Here is a 19,060-nt window from a genome sequence, read left to right on the forward strand (position 1 = left end):
AGACCTTCCCTACACTTTCTATTGGAATAACTAATCCCAGTGCTTTAGTGTCTTACACAAGATTCCTCTGAGGTGGTTCTTGTGGTCTGCTCTGGAAACAGCTGCTGAGCACAGCTGGGCAGCACCCAGCACCAGGACCCTGAGTGAGGTCACCCCGAGCACAGGGACCCCATCCATCCAAGCTGAGACCCCCAGAGCCCTCAGAGACCTGCAGCTCATGAGCAGGGAGGTGCTTGTCTGGTGGCCAGCAGCCTTGTCACGCTCACAATCCCAGATCTCTGCTTTGCTCCTTTGATTTATTACCCACAACTGTTCCTTACAGACTGCTTGGGAATTTCTAAGGATGGGGAAATCAAAATTAGCAAATGGCTATTGTCTGTAAAAACCAATACCAGGAACTGGACAACGTTTGCAAAACAAGACTTGGCAATAAGAGGGTGGAAGAAGGGAAGATCCTTAAAACAAGCAGAAATAAAAAGGTTTGGAATAACACAAGGGCCAGGAAGCAGAAGGACAAGCACACTCAGGGAGCTGATGGATTCCAATATCCAAAATGTGCAACTAAAAATAAAGAAATAGTGAAATAAAATGGGTGCCAGGCCACAATCTCTCTCACCTCTGCCCTCCAATTTCTGACCATCACTAGAGGAGTGGTTACCAGCCAGGCTCTCTCTTGCTGCCCCTCACCACAAGACACTTGGTGCATGGCAATCCCACCATGAAGCTGCTGCTGCTGTGGGGGCCTTACCGAGTGCTCGCAGCTCCTGCTCCTGCATGAAGCGTTTGCTGTGACTCTTCTCTCTGCTGTGCTGCTCAGAGCCTGAGGCTGCGTGCTGCTGGTCCAGAGGGTGGTGGTGCTGCTGGCTTTTCCCCTGTCCCCTGCCATAGTGGTGGGAGGAACCAGAGGAGGCGGGCAAAGCTCTCGACTCCACGGCTTTAATGGGCGAAGGCGACTGCTCCAGGCTGGCCCCGCTGGGCAGCTTTGAGGTGTAGTTGTTGTCAGTCTGGGCTCGCTCTGCCTTGCTGTCCCGGGCCCTGGGGGTCTCTTTCTGCAGCAGGGCTGGCTCCAGGGGGGTGGCGTAGCCGTCGGCAGCGCCGAGCGAGGAGCGCAGCGTGGAGGCCGAGGGGAAGGCGGCGGAGCGGATGGGTGACGTGGTGGTGGTGGAGGAGGATCTGGAAGGAAAAGGAAGGCAAGGACAAGGTGAGAGAAGCACATGGGGAAAGGGAATGCTGCTACCACAGCCTCAGTGTTCAGCCTTGCCCAGTCCAGGCCATGCAGGGCCAGTGAGGAAGGTTTGGATGGAACTCCACCACAGTTAACTGGCCACAGGCTATTGGGCCTGAATGCACTGACTGGAGAACACAAAACCCATGGACAGGTCCCAGAGACCTCGATAGCTCCACCACCAATCCTCAGCAAGAGAAGCAATACCTGTATTTAGGCACAGGCACACTCCTACTTTTTTCTCCTGGCAGCAGGAAAAGCCACCAGGAAAAGCAAAAGAACTGGGGGTCTCTCCCCATCACAACCTCCCTGAAAGCCCCAATCCTGCTCCCACTGAGACTGAAGGGAAAACAACTCTCAGCCCTTCCTCTCAGAGATGCTCATTAATGAAGTGCTGGTGCAGGCATCCAGCCAAGCACTGAAAACCACGGGGGGGAACGTACCGTAGGACGGAGGGGGTGGGGGTCTCCGAGGAGATGATCTTCATGCCCGTGTTGTGGAGCACGCTGGGGCGCTGCTGGATGGTCTCGTGGGTGCGGGGGGACACGGGAGAGTGCTGGTGGCTGTGGGAGTGCGAGGAGGAACGGCTGCTGGACTGCTCCGTACCTGGGGACAGCACGAGGAAGGGCTTCTTCAGCTCTCTGTCCAACAGCCCCAACCCCACCTTCCACCCAGGGTGGAGGATGTACTCCTCCCCAGCCTACCTGGTCTCCAGATGGGCGCGTGCTCCACTGTGGTGGAGGCTAGGATGGATTTCTCACGCTCCCTCTCTCGTTCCCGCTCCCGCTCCCGTTCGGACACCGACGATCCCGACTGTTTGGTCATGTGTGTGGGCCCTCCTGAAACCCGACCAAGAGGCAGTGAGAGGGCTGCAGACACAGCAGCTCCCCCTGGGAATGCTGCCTGCTCTTCACATTGCTGTGTCTGCAGAGCAGATAAGGAATGGCTGCATCCAAGGTCACCTGGAGCAGCACAGACGAGGGCAACCAGCGCGACAAAACCCAGACAAATCATGGAATAGCTGTCTCCAGGGTCTGACCTTCCACAGAGCTGTTTGCTTTGGGGAGGAAGGGGGAAAAGCAAGGAAGCCCTCAACAAGCAGAGAGAGAGGGAGTCAGTCCCTGAGTGAGAATTAATTTGGGATATCCCAAACTGTCCAGGCACGCTGGACTGGTTACGATCGTCCTGCTCAATCATTTTTCTGCTGGAAAAGCATCCCCCAGCATTACCTGGGGAGAGCGGGGAGCTGCTGTGCCGGCTGCCAAAGGTCTGGGGGGGTCCAGGGATGTAGGTGATGCGGTCCATGGTGGTGGCAGAGGTGCCAGGGGTAGGGGGAACAAGGACAGGCAGGTGTGGCACTTGGGACAGGTCGATGATGCCTGCGGAGAGAATCAAGAGGATTGTCAGGACGATGCTGGCAGTGCACCCTGACCCAGCCTCCTCCTCCTCCCACACCCTGCTCCCCGAGCAGCAGCGTGCTGGCAGCACCTGCTGCATAGTTGAGGGCGAGGGAGGGCTCGCGGGGCGACAGCCCGCGCAGCATGTCCGCCCGCTGCGCCATGGCCGTGGCCGCCGCGTTGTGGTGCATCTGCTGCGACGTGATGTAGTCGTTGATGATGGTCTGGCGGTTCTCCATGGCCGCCGTGTCCGGGTAGCCCCGGATGAGGTACGGGGGGTACAGGTGTGGGTACGTGGGGCTCGGAGCCAGGTGCCTCGGCAGGTAGTAAGCAGCAGCTGGGAGAGAAAAGGGTGAAGATGTGAAGCCGCAGAGATTTTGGGAGTGTAAGAAGGAAAATAACAGTGTGGCCCCTGTGGATGATACAGCTGTCTCTGAAAAGGGCATCTGGGATCTCATACCCTGAGACAATGAAACTTTTTCTTAGGATGGCTGATGTCAGACAAATGTTCACCTCCCCTGTTATCATTTAGGACTTCTACTGGTCTTTAACTTCACTAAATGATTGGTCTTTTCTCACCTAAAATCTTAAAGCAATTAGATAATTCCCAACTTACAATTTCACTGGTTAGAATCTCAATAAAAAACCCCTTGCTATGCCATGCGTTCGCCTTTTGCCAGCAGAACCTTTCCAAGAAATGAAGCAGCTCCGTGCCCCCAGGTGAGGTACCTGCTTCCAGCTGGATTCCCCTGGGGATGGCGGCGGGGTCGAAGGGCAGCGGGATGTGCCCTCGGTACAGGTCGACGCCGCTGACGCCGCGCAGCAGGTGCTCGTAGGGGGACATGGGGTGGTGGTGCTCGGGCACGGGGGCGTGCGGGGACTTGGAGTTGCTGAGCTCTCTCGATGTGGGGGGGATCTTTCTGTCCTGGGACACTGGCTTCCCAGCAGTGATGCTGCCTGCAGGGAGCAGAAGGAAATGAGTCAGAGATGGAGCACAGCGGCCAAGACTTGTCCCTGAGGGAATTCTCTGGCCGAGCGTGTCCCACAGGGACAATCGTAGCTGCCCTGAACTCCAGGGACCTTTCCCTCCTCCCTGTTACACCACCAAGGTCGAGTGGGCCAAGTCTCAGCTGTCCCTTGGCAGAGAGGCCTTTCCCAAATCATCCCTCCACCCCAGCACATCCATGCTGGGCAATCTGTGCATTCACCCTGGCCTGCACAAGCAGATGGTGGTGCAGCTTTGCTGCCAGGCTCTTCAGCACAAGGAGGTGTTAGTGAGAAGTGTGAACATCTCCCACCCAGTGTCTCAAGTACACCACTTTCCTGCTCGCCTATGGAAAAAAGAGTGCTGTGGGCCACTGCTGGGACAGGGAGGACACTTTTGAAACATCAATGGCTTCACCAGCCTTGGCCCAAGTCTCCCTTTGGTCACCCTGGTGCAGGTGAGGTGTCCTCACCCTCACTTCAACAGTGTGAGCAGCCCAGGCCGAGCCCCAGCTATCCCTGGCAGCCACCCCAGTGCCGTGAGTCAGCCGTGGGCGTGGGGGGAGGAACGGGTTCAACAGGCACCTGCTGGGAACTGCTGGGGCAGGTGGGGTCAGCAGCCACCTCCTGCACAGCTCCCTGCTCGGCTATCAGGGATAAACCATGGAGTTTACCATCCCAGGGAAGCTGTGCCAAGTACCTTCGTGCTGCCGCGGCGTGGACTCGCGCGTGGAGACCGGAGAGCCCCGGTGCAGGTGGCTGCTGAAGGCTGTGCTGTGCCCTGCCTGGTGCTCCTCGTAGCCCAGGGCACTTTGGTGGGGCTTGCCCGGCTCAGGTACAATCACAGGAGCCCCTCTGGCGATGGAGCCACCCGAGTTTGTCACAGGGCTGGGCCTGTTTTTCAGGCTCTCCTCGTAAGCTCTCTCCAGATTCCGGGGGTCCTGGATGACGTCCAGGGAATGCACAGGGTGGAACGTCCTGCCGGGACTGCCGATGATGGAGCGCACGTCGTGCTTTTTGGTACTCGAGGAGGAAGAGCTGCTGTCGTACTTCAGAGGGGTACCCTGGGGACAGGAGGCACAGGGGACATCAAAGGGGTTTAGAACAGAAGGAGCCCAGTGACTGCACCCCACTGAGCTTCTACAGGACTCAGGATGCTTCGTTAGTGGGTCAAAACACAAAGTTTTCTCAGTCCAACAGCCACTGGCAGAGTAAAGTACCCACTCAGCACAGGGCAGGGTGGAGGGCCCATCCTGCATGTCTTGTTGTGCTCCAACAGGATGATGATGAGTCACTGCCTGAAGGCTGGCTGTGCCCATCACGCCTCTCTCCTACACACACTGTGAAATGGGATAGGACTGCAAGGTGCCATGGGAACCCTGCAAATATTTGGAGACCAGCAGCAGACAGCATGCCATGTTTCATCCTGACTATTGGCCCTGCTGGGTTGTCACTTGCCCATGAAGGGAGGAGACCAAGTTTATGTGCACCCAGAGTCACAAATGCTGAGGGCACCGAGTTGACTCTGACCTTGAAAAAGAGGCAAATTTGTCCCCTTTTATTTACACATCCAGATGGATCATTGCTTTCTTAACGTGACAGGGCTTCCCTGGGTTTTGAGTTATCTGCAGGGAAGGATTATAGGATGGACAGGATTGGAAGGGATCCCTTCAAAGGATGGGGCAGGACAACCTGCACCCAAGGAGAGCATCAGTTCTTACCAGTGATGCAACACAACCCTTTTCCCTTGGGAATGGCTCCCAGGGTCTGTGCAAGGGCAGCAGTCTGAGCAGGACTGACCTCACCTGCTGCTCACTCCACACTCACCTGTGTGATGGAACCCTCCTTCAGGGGCCTGGTCAGGGAGATGTCTGGTGTCCTCCTCAGCTCCTCCCGGGGAATCTCATGGATTGATCTTCCTGCTTCTTTCACCGTGGCTACCAGGTCTTCATGGGCTGATTTCATTTTTAGAGGAGTCAGATCGTGAGATCTAACCTTGTAGGCATCAGATAAGTCCCTTGGTGGAGTGTTTTCCCTCTTGAGCTGTTTGGCTTCTCTTCTGAGGTAGTCCTCATGGGCCTCCACATAGGACCGAGGTATTCCTGCAAGCAGATGATGGATGCAGAGGTGACTCCCCAGGCAGGCCCTGGGCTCCCAGTCCCCCTGCAGATACTCACTTCTAGGGGGTCTCTAGTCAACACATGTAACTCAGGGACTGGTACCCAGCTGAGCCCACAGAGCAGCTATACCACCAATGCAGCTCACATCTACCACCACTTCCTGCACTCATTTCACACTGATTTCAACCTGCTTCATGCCAATCACTGACAATTTTGTCCCTGACTTTGGCAGAATTCATGTTGGTAGACTGAAAATCTCTGAGCACAAAGCAGGGGCTGCAAAGATCTGACTGGACCTTGACATGCCCATCCCTGCCTCCTCCTGTCCCACCCTGACAATGAGAACAAGGGGCCATGCATGTGAGATGCTCCCCTGCCCATGCCCATCCTGTGCTCAGTTTTACCTTGTGTAATGGAGCCTCGCATGTGATGCTGCTCCTTCAGGTTATGGGGACTGTGTCTGTCTGGAGGGATGGCTCGACCCATGAGACCTGTAAGAGACCCAGGAGGGAAAGTCAGGCTGTGACACAGGAATTAATTCACAATGAGTACATGACAGTGTTACCAGGGATGCCTGGGACAACAAGGATAAATGCAAACAATTTCTAAATTATTTATTTATTTATTTTTTAGAAAGATGTTTTTGTTTTTTTAATTCCTGGAGCTGGTCTGCCAGGACAGACACTCAAGGCAAACAGGCCAGTCTACATTCTGTTTTTTCCCAGGTCAGATGCTGCCCTGTTGGGATACCAGCTAACCACTGCCAGAACACTGGCACAGGAAGATGCATCATGTAGACAGCAGACAAGGTGAAATCTCCACAGGTCACTGACATTACCCTGGTGAAAGGCTCCACCCAGACCCACCTTCAATGCTGGTAGATAAGGTATCACGGGCTGATAAGCCCCTGCTGATCCTCCCCTCCATCATATCATAGGTCCGCTTGGTTCCTGTGGGCTCGTGGGAAGCTCCAGAGCTCCTGCTGTCATCTTTGGGACACTGAGAAGCAGCAACTCCACCTGTGAGGGGAACACCAAGAGGCATGGAAAGGCAGCAGGGCCAAGAGAGGGTGTTTACTGCTGTTTGTGTGCATTGCTGAGGGGTCAGATCCCACCCAGCATCAGCCACTGCTACGCAGTTCCAGAAACATTGCACGGGATTGGCTGCCAGGAAATTCAGCTGGTGTTTTCTCCCCTCCCTGTCTGCCTCAGACTCCAGATTTGTGTCTCCCTCTTGGGTAGGAGCATCCACCCTGTCGTGTCCCATCCCCTCTCCCCCTGGTGGGGCCATCCTGCAGGCAGCAGGACAGTCCTGAGCCAGTGGGAGCAGCTGCAGTTCCACTGAACTTGGCTCTTTGGGTCTGGGGAGTTCTGGTTTTTTTTCCCTGTTTGTTTTGATTTTTGCTAGACACCTACTGTTTGGGATCTTGGCCAGCCTAAACATCTGCTGAGACACTCCCTGGGTGAGAAAATCAGGGAAAACGGAGGAGAAGCAAAGCTGAGAATGATTCCTTGGAAACAGCACAGAGCACACATAGGAACTGGGAGAGATGGACAAAGCAGGACTGATGGAGTGAGTGCTAGAGTGAGGAGAGACCCCTGACCCAAACCTGGAGCGAGTTCCCTGCAAACAAGCCCTGGCCATCTGTGCTGAGCTGCAGCCCCAGCAGCAGCACAGCCCTGCCTGTGCCAGGCAGCATCACACCCACCCCGGGCAATGGGCACCCATCATGTGCACTGAGCTGTGAATTCAGCAGCTCCTGATCCAGCTGGATGCCTCGGGTTTGTGCCATGAGCTCCAAACAGGATGTCAGCTAGGAGAGACAAACGCCTCTGCCCATCATCCCTGGCCAGGCTGCCCTTGCCAAGGATTGCCAGTGCCCTGATCCTCCTCTTTGTGGGCAAGGAAGGCTGTTGTACAATTAGAGAAAGCAGGCAAGTTAAAAACATTCATTCTATTGTGGACAACCAGGAACAAAACTCCTCCTTGGCAAAAGCAGTAATTAATAAAATGGGATTATTACAACTTCACACCCACTGTTGGTTTCCGCAATCAGCACCCACTCAATCCACAAAGTGTTTGGGGCTGTGTGTGGGGAAACAAGAGGGGGTCCGTGCCTGAGCCTTTGCTTCAGCTCCATTTGACAGCAGAAATCCGGGGGTGACATTCAGAATCAGCCAAGCACCATGTGGGTGATGTGCCTGCACCCTGTCATCACGGCACATCTGCTGCACCAGCCCTTGTGCAGGAGGGGACGTGCTCCAGGCACCCTTTGTACCACGGGAAGCAGGGGGAGGGCGTGAGGGAGAAGAGAGACTAAACAGAAAGAAAACCATTCCAAACCCACGTCCCTCGCCTTGCAGAAGCCATCAGCAATCATATGCAGGATGAGAATAACCAATCTAGCACAATTCAGCTCACACATGCTACAGGATCTCGTCTCATTACAGCTCTTTTATTTTAAGCACCCTCATGACACTAAAGAATTTGCAATTTTTTTTCTGCTTGCCAAAATTCATAATCACCAACAGTTTCAGTTTTCTTATTTAATTTTTTTTTTTAACTCTTCTGTTCCTGGGCTGCTCAGGCTTGCTGGGCTTTACAGGGGGAAGGAGAGAGGCAGGGCTGGCAAGGCTGCAGCAGCTTGTGGGATCATTGGGGATGTGATAAATCCTATCAAGCATGTAAAAGGCTGCTGGGGAGAGGAAGGAATTAATTCCTCATCTGTGTCCATGGGGGGCAGCATGAGAGGTGATGGACACAGGCTACAGCCAAGGAGACTGGAGCTGACACAAACAACAGGGCAGAGTTTGGTCTGCAGCTCTCCCTCGTAGCCTGGAGAGGGATCCCAGCTCTGGCATGGGCAGCCTCAGTGCCAGGAGCCCTCCCCATCTCTCCCTGATGCTGCTATTTCTGAGATCAGCCTCACTCGACCCCCAGCCCGGGCAGAGGTGATTAAAATAGCTTCTTGCACAAACAAGTCCTGAAACACTTCCTGTGCCTCCCTGGTGCAAGCCTTGCCAACTGTCCCAAAGGGCATCCAGGCACAAATCTTGCACGGTGACATTTCTTATCTGGGCTAGAGTTGACAGTGGACCCAGGGGGACATGCTATGAGCCAGTTTCCATGTGGCAGGAGAGAGGCAGAGCACAGAGCCCTGGCCTGAAAGGTCCCTGCAGCCCCAGGACACACACCAAGGTGACATCAGCTGGAGTTTGAGAGCTGTCCCCATGGCCTGACCTGAACCCTGTGCCTCCAGCCCTGGATAAGAGAACCCAGCCCATGATGAAACAAGCTGCCTGCACTTGTGGGCATGAGGAAAGGCTGCCCACAGGCAGGTGGCATGGGTACTGTGTCCCAGGGAGCAAGGCACAGGGCTCAGGCAGCACAGCAGCTTGCTGAGGTCAGGATCAGCTCCTTAGTCATCTCCAAACTCAACTGAGAAGGGAAGTGGCACATGAGGACAGCCACCCCTGTGCACACCAAAGCACACACCAGTGTGCTCTGAGTCAACTAGAGGTGCAAGGCAGCAGAGTCCAGCTCCACAGGGATGACCCAGACCATGGTGAAGGGCAGGAATGGGGCTGTTTCCAGCCTCACCAGACAGCAACATCTGCTCATCTCCAATGGGAGGCACTGGGACACGCAGAGCAGCTCTGATGGGCAGTGCTGAGATGGGCTGAGCAGGCAGGAGCAGCTGGTGACCACCTGCAGGTACCACTAACACAGCAAGGAAAAACCTTCCCGTGCTGCAGGGGTGGGGCAGCAGCCAGCACATCCCCAGACAGGCTCCTGGTGGGAAGCAGGAATGGCTTCACCACCTCCAACAGCTCTAGCAAAACTCAGCAGACACTGAGGCTGGGTCCAGGAGGATTCCTGCAGGGCAGCCCCATGCTGGAAAAGCCTCACAGTGCCCAAGTCAACACAGGTGAGAATCTGACATCCAAATAAACCTTTATGCTGAACTACCTGACTTGCCTCCATCTTGCAAGTTTTTGAGTCCACCTTGGCCCAAGAGTTTGGGAGTGCTCTCAGTATTTTCAGTCAGTCCCCCTCCAGGACAGGGTGGTGGGGATAAAGATAACACCTTCCTATCTGGTTCTTTCCTGTTCCCTGTTTCCCAAAATCATTGCAACCCTGCCTGCCATCTCTCAAACAAAATAACCACAAGGGACAGATGGACACAGGGCACCAGGGTGGGAAGGGAGAGAAACACTGGAAGCAAAGACATGAAGCTGGACCGTTGTACTTTGTCAGCCTTTCCTCAAATCCCAGCTACAGTGGCACAAAGCCCTGACATGTGCCCTAAAAAGGCAGAGAGGATCAGACTCACCCTCGTAGGACAGCACGTGGCCTTTCTTCCCTTCATAGATGACATGTCCCTTGGGCACGGCATCCTCCCTCGCCTTCTCTGCCCTGCTGGGGCTGTCTTCTCCAATGATCCTGGTAATGGTTCCCTTGTACAGCACTTCTGCCGGGGTGCCCTTGGAAAGCCACCAAGATCCAGATTTAACAGAGTCACAGGCAGTTGTGTGGGGACAGGCTGTTCCTGCAGGGAGCCCCGCACCCGCCGCAGCCACACAGGCACTGCAGCTTAATTATTGATGAGCATGCTAACGAGGAGCGGTAAAAAGGGACGTGATCTGTGTGAGGCTGCTGGGAAGAGGCAGGGGATGAGGAGAGCACAGATCTCCAACACAGCAACTCTCACCCCTGCGTGTTTTGCTGCCTGGTTTGGGGGACAGGGCTGGTGCTCCCCCGGGGACACCTTAGTGACAGCAGGCACTGCTCCAGCATGAGCTTCCTCCCTGCAGCCATTCCCCAGCCTGGCACGGGTGCCACAGAGCTGTCCTGGCCGCCCAGCACAGCTGCTGGCAGCAGTGTGACCTTCAGTGAGCTGCCTGCGTGCGGGAGCTGGCGGCTGGCAGCGCGCCCGGCGGGACAACAAACCCCTCCTGGAGCAGCTCGGGGAGCAGAGCCTGCCCTGCCTCTCCAACAGCACAGAGCAGTGTCAACTGAAACCTCTCCTTCACCACAGCAGACACAGCTCACAGCACCTGCCCCCAGATCCCCCTCAAAACACACAGAGCTGAATGTCCCTGAGGATGTCCTGTCCCCTTCCTACTGTCCTGTCAGTGCCATGGGGTGACAGTCCCCCTTCCCCACCTCTGGGAAGGCACAATGATGCTGTCAGAGTGACACTCCTGACTGACACCTGTCACCCCAGCAAGCCCTGGGAATGATGCCTGGGGAAGCCCTGGGGATGTGATGCCCTTTGCTGGTGCTTCCAGGCTGTGCCACTCAGGCTCTTTCCCCACCCCTGCTCTTTACCAAGCCTTCAGAGTAGCAGCAGTCCCCAAAAACCAGGACATGCCAGCGTGTGGGTTCAGTGCTCTGGTCATTCACCCTTCCAGTGGATCTGGGCACCTGGTAATGGCTCTCCCAGCCCCAGGTAAGTCACCTCCCTTCCACAGATGTGCTCCAAGGGGATGTGAAAGCAGGTGATGACAGATGGCTTCAGAGCAGAGAGCATATATTCAAGATCTGCTTCCTGTGAACTGGATGACTAATGTGAGATCAAGTATCAGCTCTGGTACCAGGAGCTGCTGCCAGAACAGGGGGCTCCTCCCCAGCAGGAGCAGAGGGATGCAGGCTGCTGGGCCAGCAGGGGAGCCAGGCAATGCCCTGCATCTGAGCTTGGTACCTTCATCCCAAGCCAAAAAAAAGGAATCTGGATGGATTCATTAGTTGGCTGGATTCATTAACTGGATGCAGAACAGTGTCTCAACAAACTCTGCTGATCTCCTGAACTGGCACATGGTGCTCAAGGTCCTTCACGCCCACCCACTGCTGCCCACAGCTGCTGCAGGAGCATCTGAGAGGATGGAGCAAGTGTTTGCTCTGATTATTTACAGCCCCTGAGCACCCACTCCTGGCAGTTGCTGGACACAGGGCACCAGGCAAGCTAAGCCTTTGCTCTGGGCCAGGACTCAGGATCAGGTCCCCAGGGCCAAAGCAAACATGGTCATCCTCCTTGAAGAAGGCAGACAAAAACTGGAGTCTGAGTGTCTTTAAATATCTGAATGATAGCCAGATAAAATCCCCACGGGAAACAGATTTTTCTTTTAATGCTCTCTGCTCTGTTAGCAGATGAGCAATAACTCACACTGCAAGGAACCATCGCCCGCTTGCCAGCTGCTCTTCTGAAGATGGATGGTGGAGATTAAGGCCAAAGTATCTTCCTGCAGAAGAGCCTTTGGCAGGACCCCCAGCACAGCAGGCTCAGCCCTGGCAGGAGCTCTTGCTACCTCACCTGCCCCTCACTCCTCCCTCCTGCACCTGGCCTGGGTTGTCCACCCATCTCCTCTGCTCTGCTCCACTTTTTTGCCCTGGCAAGATGACCTTGCCAGAGCCATTTACAGCTGCTTTTGCCTCTGTTCCTGAGAGCTACAAAAGACAAAGCTGGGTTTAAAGGTGCTGTAAGGTGCATTGCTGTTTGTTGGGCTCTCCCTTCTGCAGTCTCCACTCAGGGGACACAGCTTGTGCCATCCCAAGTGGGGCTGTTTGCAGGGGCTCCATGGGGTGGGAGCATCACAGAGCTGCTGCACAGCCCTGCCCTGCACACCCAGAGTGCCCCACAGACCCCCAGTGCCCACGCCCAGCACCCAGGGGACACAGGGGACCTACGTGTGTGATGGACCCTCGGTAGGTGATGGGCGACTCCGGAGGGGGTCGGGATGTGGGTGTTCCTTTGGTGATGCTTCCTCCAGAGGCAGAGCTCAGGGAAGTACCTGCAGGACACAGAACCTTGTGAGCTGAGGGGTGGGTTTGCTGTTCAGCACAAAACCCATGGGCTGAGGCCAAGTGCAGGATTTGACCCAGGCTCTGTGGTACTGGGTCACCCTCCAAGAGCTGTCAGTGTTCAATCCCAAGCCTTGCAGAACCCTCTGGACCAAGTCTCTTGAGAAACCCATCCCTGTGAGTGTGGGGTGGAAAGGAGGTAAAATACAGGTATTTTGAGGCTATCAGCTCCCTGCTGTCTTTGTGGAGGTGCCAGGCAGATTTATGAGCCTGGGAGAAAGCACAGCCTGGCTCAGCCTCTCCTGATGTGATCAGAGCAGATCTGTGGTGAGATGCAGCTCAGGGTGGCTGGAGTTCATTCACACAGATCTGTCCTGGGCTGGAGCCAGCCCACTGCACTCAGCCTCCCAGCTTGTCTCACTGGGGGTGCTCACAAACCAGAAACCTTTGCATTTATTTTCTTCTGCCTGGTTAATGGGGAGAGAAATCCCTGAGGGCTGTATTGAACCAAAATGGGGACCCTGTCCAGCTGCAGCAGCAACAATAAGGAGCATGAAAACACCAATTAATGTGATTTAGACAGGTCTTGCTTTGTCTTAAGCAACAGATTTTCAGGTGCCCCTTAGAACACAAAACCTCCACCAGAATCAACCCGAGGCCCTAATTTGGGGAGGCAGGAAAGGAGACAGAGACCCCTTTGGCCAAACCTGAGATCACTGGGCAGCTGCAGCCAGTGTGGCACTCCCCAGGCTGGCAGGGCCAGCACCCCTCCCTCCACAGCTGGGTCCTCACCCCTCAGGATGGAGCCCTCCTGGGATGGCTGCAGAACCAGACTTTCAGGCTGGCTGGCCTGGCTTCTAGGAGAAAGTTGTTCCTGCTTTACTCCAGGAAAAGGCACTGAAAAACATGAACCATGTATCAGCACAGGTGCAGGACATGGGGCACAGCTCCTGGAGGCAGCACCTTCTTGGCACCTTTGGCATTCCCAGCTCTTTGGGATGGGCTTCCCCAAGGAAGATCCTTTGCCCTGGCACTGCCCACACCAGGAGCAGAGTTAACATTGAAAATTCTGTGCTGGTTTATAACAGGATCCACACACAGTGGGAAACAGAGCTCATATCTCTCCTCCCCAGGCTTGATCCCTCACCCATTCCCTCCTGCTGGTAAGAAAAGCTTCCAAATCTGCAGACTAAACACTTTCTTTGTTCACTTCAGGCTATTTACTCTTTATCCTACCAGTCTGGGGAGCAACAATATATTTCCTTCCTTCGATCACAGTATTACCTGAAGGGTATTTATAGGCTGGGAAGTGTCCCTGACCGAGTTGTTGCTTTCCCATACTGAACAAATTTAGCTCCCTGTGTCTCTGCTCCCCTGATGGACTAATCCTTTCATCCTCTTAGCAGTTCTCTGTGCTCCCTTGCTGTGCCCTGTGTTCCTCCTTTCCCTTAAGCTTCTGGCAAGCTCAGAGCCTGTAAGAAACAACTCATCTCCCAATTGCTCACCCAGTTTCTTGGGATCCATGGTCAGTGGCAGGCCCATGGTGATGGAGCCCACGGGGACCTTGGCGTGCTCGGGGCTGTAGGGTGTGTGGAGCTGGATGGGCATTCCCTGTGGGGCAAGAGGAGAGGTCAGGAGCAGCTGATGGTCCCTGTGGGGCACCCCCAGCACTCACACCATCACTGGCCTACCTGGGAAATGGATCCCACGGATCTCTCCAGCACTGAGGGGTGCTTGGTGGAGGAGATGAGGGGAGGAGGGTTGGAGATGCTGGCTAATCTCTGCAGCCCAGAGCGAGAGCTCTCATGCAGGTTGAGAGGGATGGGGTGTCCTGTGAGGAGAACACAAATGTCAGTGAGACTGAGGGCAGGCAGAGAGGCTGCAGCCAGCAAAGGGGCACAGGAGGGAGCAGAGCTGGCTGTCAGCCTGCACCAGGCTCCAAGTCACACAGGCATTTTGGAAAGGACTGGAATAGTTTAAATTACTGCCTTGTCCCCTGTGCAGCCAGAGGATGAGCTGTGCCTGACCTGTCTGCCCTCCAGCCAGAGAGGACAGTGCAGTGAGGAATAAAACCTGCCTGACTTTGCACCCACACTGCTCTATGACAAACCACATCCTACACCTGCCCCAGCCAGAGCTGGGACACACTCCTGACCACCCTGGGACCTCTGAACAGCCCAACCTGTGATGCTGGCTGTAAGCACAGCCTCTGTGTCAGTCCCAGATCAGGCAGGGGGGCACACTCCATGCAGCCAGTGGTTGTACTTGCCTGGTGGGTTATACTGGAACAAGTGGGGCTCTGCCTGGGGAGAAGTTTTGATCACATCCCGGGGGTAGGAGAGAACAGGGGGCCAGCACGAGGCAGCCATGGACTCTGCACTCAGCTTCTGAGCCTCTGCAATGGCTGAGAAATGCACAGACTTCTCTGCAAAAGACACAGAAAGAAACTGCATGGTCAGTGGCCACCATGAGTGAGGGGTCCCTAAGAGCACAGGCAGGGGAGCAAGAGCCAGCTCCAAGCACAGGAGATGGTTCCAGTTCAGTCCAAATTGGCCATGAGGTGAGGGATGAACTCCCCAGCCAAAGTAAAAGGAAAAAGCTCAGTGTCACCTCCTGGATTTGACAGCATTTATTTTACTCAGATTTAAAGTGTGGTGGGATGTCTGATGGTGACTCTGCTGGTGCTCACTGCCTGCAGGAAGCTCCATGGACCTGGTGCCATCCCACCTCACCCAGGAGAGATGGCATTTGGCATTCAGCTGGTCTCAGAGTCCAGCTCCCTGCCAGGACCTGGCCATTAGTGAATTGCTCCTGGGCAGCTCCTGCCTGTGCCCACAGCTCCACATCATCCCAGCATGGCAGGGCTGGAGGATTAATGATGATGCTGCCAAATCCTCCCCTGAGGTTAAAGCCAAGAAGCAGCAATGTTGGCATTCCCCTGGTGCATGGGGGCATCCAGAGGGCACCAGCTCACTGCTGACTACACTGTGGTGTGCAGCTGGGCATGGGGTGCCTGCAGAGCCCCAGGCCACTGCCAGGACCACTACAGTGCCACCACACCAGGGACAGGCTCATCCCTACATCACACAGAGATGTGAAAGCTCAGCTGATCTTACAGACTGGCTATAAACCTTTTGTAGGCTGTGGGAAGGGACCAGAAATAATGGTATCAGTTTCTCAGACAGCAAGGGAATAACACAGGGATGTTCTCTGAACACCTGGGACAAGCACACTGCTCCAGACTGTCAAAGGCAAAGGAAGATGGAGACTGGCTCTGTGGAACAACCAAATGAGGGAAATTAGGGAGGCTCACTGGTCTCTGTGAGGCACAGGCTGGGGCAGGAAAGCTTCCCAAAATTACCTGGTTCAGGGCATCCTGGATACCAGGCTGGGTTCATCCTGGCTATAAAAAGGCTGATGGGAGGCCAAGAAGAGCTTAATGATGGAGGAGCTGTGCTGGCAACACCTGAATCCTGCCATGTGCTGAAAGATGCTGAGGAAAAGAGAGGCTTCATTTGCACCAGCTCCATGCCAAGTGCATCCTCACGCTTGGCTGAGCAGAGGGATGAGACAGCCTTTTCTGCATGGATTAGAGGCAGGTTTGGTAGGATTTGCTTCTAATCAATAAACACTTCATTTTGCACTGCCCTTCCTCCCCAGATCTACCTGTGTAACGTTTACATTGACCAGAAATTAGAAACTGGGCAGTAAACAATAGCAGTCACAAATGAGCCCAGCCTTTAACCATCAATTTTTGATAAAAATAGATGCTGAATCCTGCTAAGCCTAATAATAGGGCAAGTAGATTATCAGAGGCCCAATTTAATGAGGCTTTACTACATTATCGTTATTAATGCTCAGGGTACTCAGAAGCTGGGAGATTATTCTTGTCTGCTTCAGTGAGAGAAGAAATCCATTCTGGGCACACAGAGGTGTGCAGCCACTCACACCTCTGCAGCCTGGTGGGACCAGACCTTGGCTGTGGCCTCTTCTGTCCCTGTGCCTCCCAGAGAGGCTCCCTTCATCCTGCCAACAGAGAGGAATCCAGGCACATCCTCCTCACTGATGGAGAGCCTCTGGCACATCCAACACTCCCTGATCTTCTCCCCTTCAGCTCGGCCCCAGCTCTGCTTGCGTGGGGGGCAAACAGCGCTGGGATCTCCCAGCTGAAGATGCTCCCTGACGCCAAGGCACCGTCAGCCAAGGCTGTGTGCACCCTGGATGGCTCTTGGAGAGCCTCATCCTCCTCCCCTCCCCGTGGGAGCCATCCCCTCCCCTGCAAGCCTCTCCAGCCTGTGAAATGTGGCCAGTTCCTAATTGCCCCCGCATTAGAGGGTGGCTATAACTCAGCCAGCTTTTGATAAAATAGCACTTACACGGGGAAGAGAGAGTTCCTATTACCGTTTATCAAGTCCCTGGAATGGGAGAGAAGGAGTCAGAGTTTATATGATCCGTCATCCAAATTAATGCTCTTGGCTCCCCATCGCCTCCAAAGGCCAAAGGAAACACAACTAAATCAGCCCAGGACAGGGCACTGGCGCTGCCAGCGCCGGGCGATGACCGCGCTTCGCCCGACGGCGCTCGGCACCGCCAGAGGACCCGCCCGCCTGCCGGGGCGCTGCCTGCCCCTGCCCCTGCCCCTGCCCCTGCCCCTGCCCCTGCCCCTGCCCAGCCCCAGCTCCTGCTGGAGGCAGGGAGTGCTCAGAAGGCAGGGCTGGCTGGCTGGCCGCCCTCCAGGGCGATGGAGCCGCAGCCAGCGATGCCTCGGCCAGGATGTGTGCACGACGCGGCTTTGAAGCGGAGCCAGCGCGGCTCGAGGGAGGGATGTGCATCCCGGAGCAGCTGCAGGAGTTCAGGCTCTCTTATCAAGAACAGGAGTACTGCTCTGGTGGAGTCAGCCCCTTGCTGGGAGGTGGCACAGGGCTGCTCTCCAGAGGGGGCTGGACCCTCCCTTGTAGCTCCAAGCCATGTGGCAGCACAGTGTCTGAGGCTGGATGCTTGCCACTTCACTGGGATGCCTTGGAAAGCAGGGGAGGGAAGGGATGCACACAGATTTGCCAGGACTATCTGGCTATCTCCCTTCTAACCCCTGACCCACAGCCAGGATGTGTTCCAAGAGGCAGAGACAGAACTGAGATGGTGTCTGAGTCCATACTTGAACTGAAACCAGGGCTTTGGGGGACTTGATTTCTCCCCTCGAGGTGACTCATCACAAACCTGCTGCTTTTCAAAAGGGAGATGCATTCCCATCATGAACAGGGGAGACCTGCCTAGGTCTCCCTGGGGTCCACATGCATTCCAGACCCACTGTGGCACCCAGCACAGATGCACAGCCACACAGGGCTTGGAGAGCACACAGCTGGAGCCCAAGACCTGCTGAGATGTTTGCAGGGATATAGGGAGGCATAATTACTTTCATTAACATGAAAGATTCAGAGCTGCACAGAGGAGAGAATAAAGTGCTTCATATCATTAGTGCCTAGTGGAGAACAAAGCAACAAAAGATCCACCTGGGTAACAGATCATTGGATTTGAAAACGGTGCCAGCAGGCTGTGGAACAGAGTGGGTGACTTCAACCCCTAAACCCTGCCTTGTACCTCATACCCATTGATCTGCCTCACCTCCTCATCCTCCTGTGGCCAGGAGGAAGCTGGAGCTGCAGCACTGGGACATGGGTGATGCAGAGCTCTGGGCTGGAGTGCTGGCTGTGGCACCCAGCTCACAAAGAAGCTGAGCAGTGCAGCATCAGATCTGCACAGGATTAGGCACAGGAGATCAAACCTGATTACCTGCCACTGGGGGGGAAGAGCTGGAGGGGAACTGTTCCACCTGAGCAGCAAACAGGAGCACAGCAGGATAAGATCTACTGCAAATGGGACTTCACGGGTGGCAACACAACAGCTTAGGGGAAACTCCCTTTCTTGCAAGGTGAGCAGTCACCTTCCTTGCTTATATGCAAAACATGCTGAAGGTGTGATGCACACATGGTGCTATTTATTGTTTGAAAAAACTGTGGCCAAGTGCCAGCAACCAATTCTTCTTGCAAGTACATCCTTCTGTCCAGAGGGACATGACAGCTTGAGGAATAACTACCTGGCCTGGGCACTGCAGAGCAGACTGCTACAATCCTGGCAGCCTGAGGCTGAACTTGTGCTGTGATTTTCCAGCAAAAATCACAGCCCAAGTCCAGTGCAGTCTTGTTCACCCTCCTCTTCCATGCACAAGCAGGTGATTTTTGCAGCTGCACCCATTCCTGTTCAGGATCCAGCACTGGTGGACATTGTACCCATTCCTGGCTCCTGAGTGTGCCATTGGTGGCAGCCTCTCACCTTCCTTAACAACAGAGCAACGGGCTGGCAAGGGGGGCAGGGACACAGACTCCAAACTGGAACAGAACCTAACACTCCGATTAAAAACACATTTAGAGGATGGTCTCATCAGGACTTCCCGTCTCTCCTTAACCTTGATCCCCAGGTGATCAAGCTAATAATGTTTCAGATGCTCTACGGTGGGAACTTCTGAATTGCTCATT

General features: G+C 54.9%; 1 protein-coding gene across 16 annotated transcripts in view; it reads right to left on the reverse strand.

Annotated features, from left to right (window-relative positions):
* NCOR2 (nuclear receptor corepressor 2) overlaps window positions 1–19,060 on the reverse strand; it is a 222,085-nt gene that overhangs the window by 11,917 nt on the left and 191,108 nt on the right. For all 16 annotated transcript variants that reach the window (XM_079322088.1, XM_079322093.1, XM_079322087.1 and 13 more), the window contains 16 exons: window positions 14,797–14,952; window positions 14,219–14,358; window positions 14,033–14,138; window positions 13,320–13,424; window positions 12,414–12,517; window positions 10,060–10,210; window positions 6,593–6,745; window positions 6,131–6,217; window positions 5,434–5,708; window positions 4,307–4,670; window positions 3,352–3,579; window positions 2,714–2,959; window positions 2,455–2,604; window positions 1,930–2,064; window positions 1,669–1,831; window positions 749–1,173 (listed from right to left, as the gene is read on the reverse strand). In XM_079322088.1, coding sequence (XP_079178214.1) covers window positions 749–1,173; window positions 1,669–1,831; window positions 1,930–2,064; window positions 2,455–2,604; window positions 2,714–2,959; window positions 3,352–3,579; window positions 4,307–4,670; window positions 5,434–5,708; window positions 6,131–6,217; window positions 6,593–6,745; window positions 10,060–10,210; window positions 12,414–12,517; window positions 13,320–13,424; window positions 14,033–14,138; window positions 14,219–14,358; window positions 14,797–14,952 — 2,988 coding nt within the window. The remainder of the gene's footprint in view (window positions 1–748; window positions 1,174–1,668; window positions 1,832–1,929; window positions 2,065–2,454; window positions 2,605–2,713; window positions 2,960–3,351; window positions 3,580–4,306; window positions 4,671–5,433; window positions 5,709–6,130; window positions 6,218–6,592; window positions 6,746–10,059; window positions 10,211–12,413; window positions 12,518–13,319; window positions 13,425–14,032; window positions 14,139–14,218; window positions 14,359–14,796; window positions 14,953–19,060) is intronic.

Source organism: Erithacus rubecula (assembly GCF_903797595.1).
Source record: "Erithacus rubecula genome assembly, chromosome: 19".
NCBI lineage: Eukaryota > Metazoa > Chordata > Aves > Passeriformes > Muscicapidae > Erithacus > Erithacus rubecula.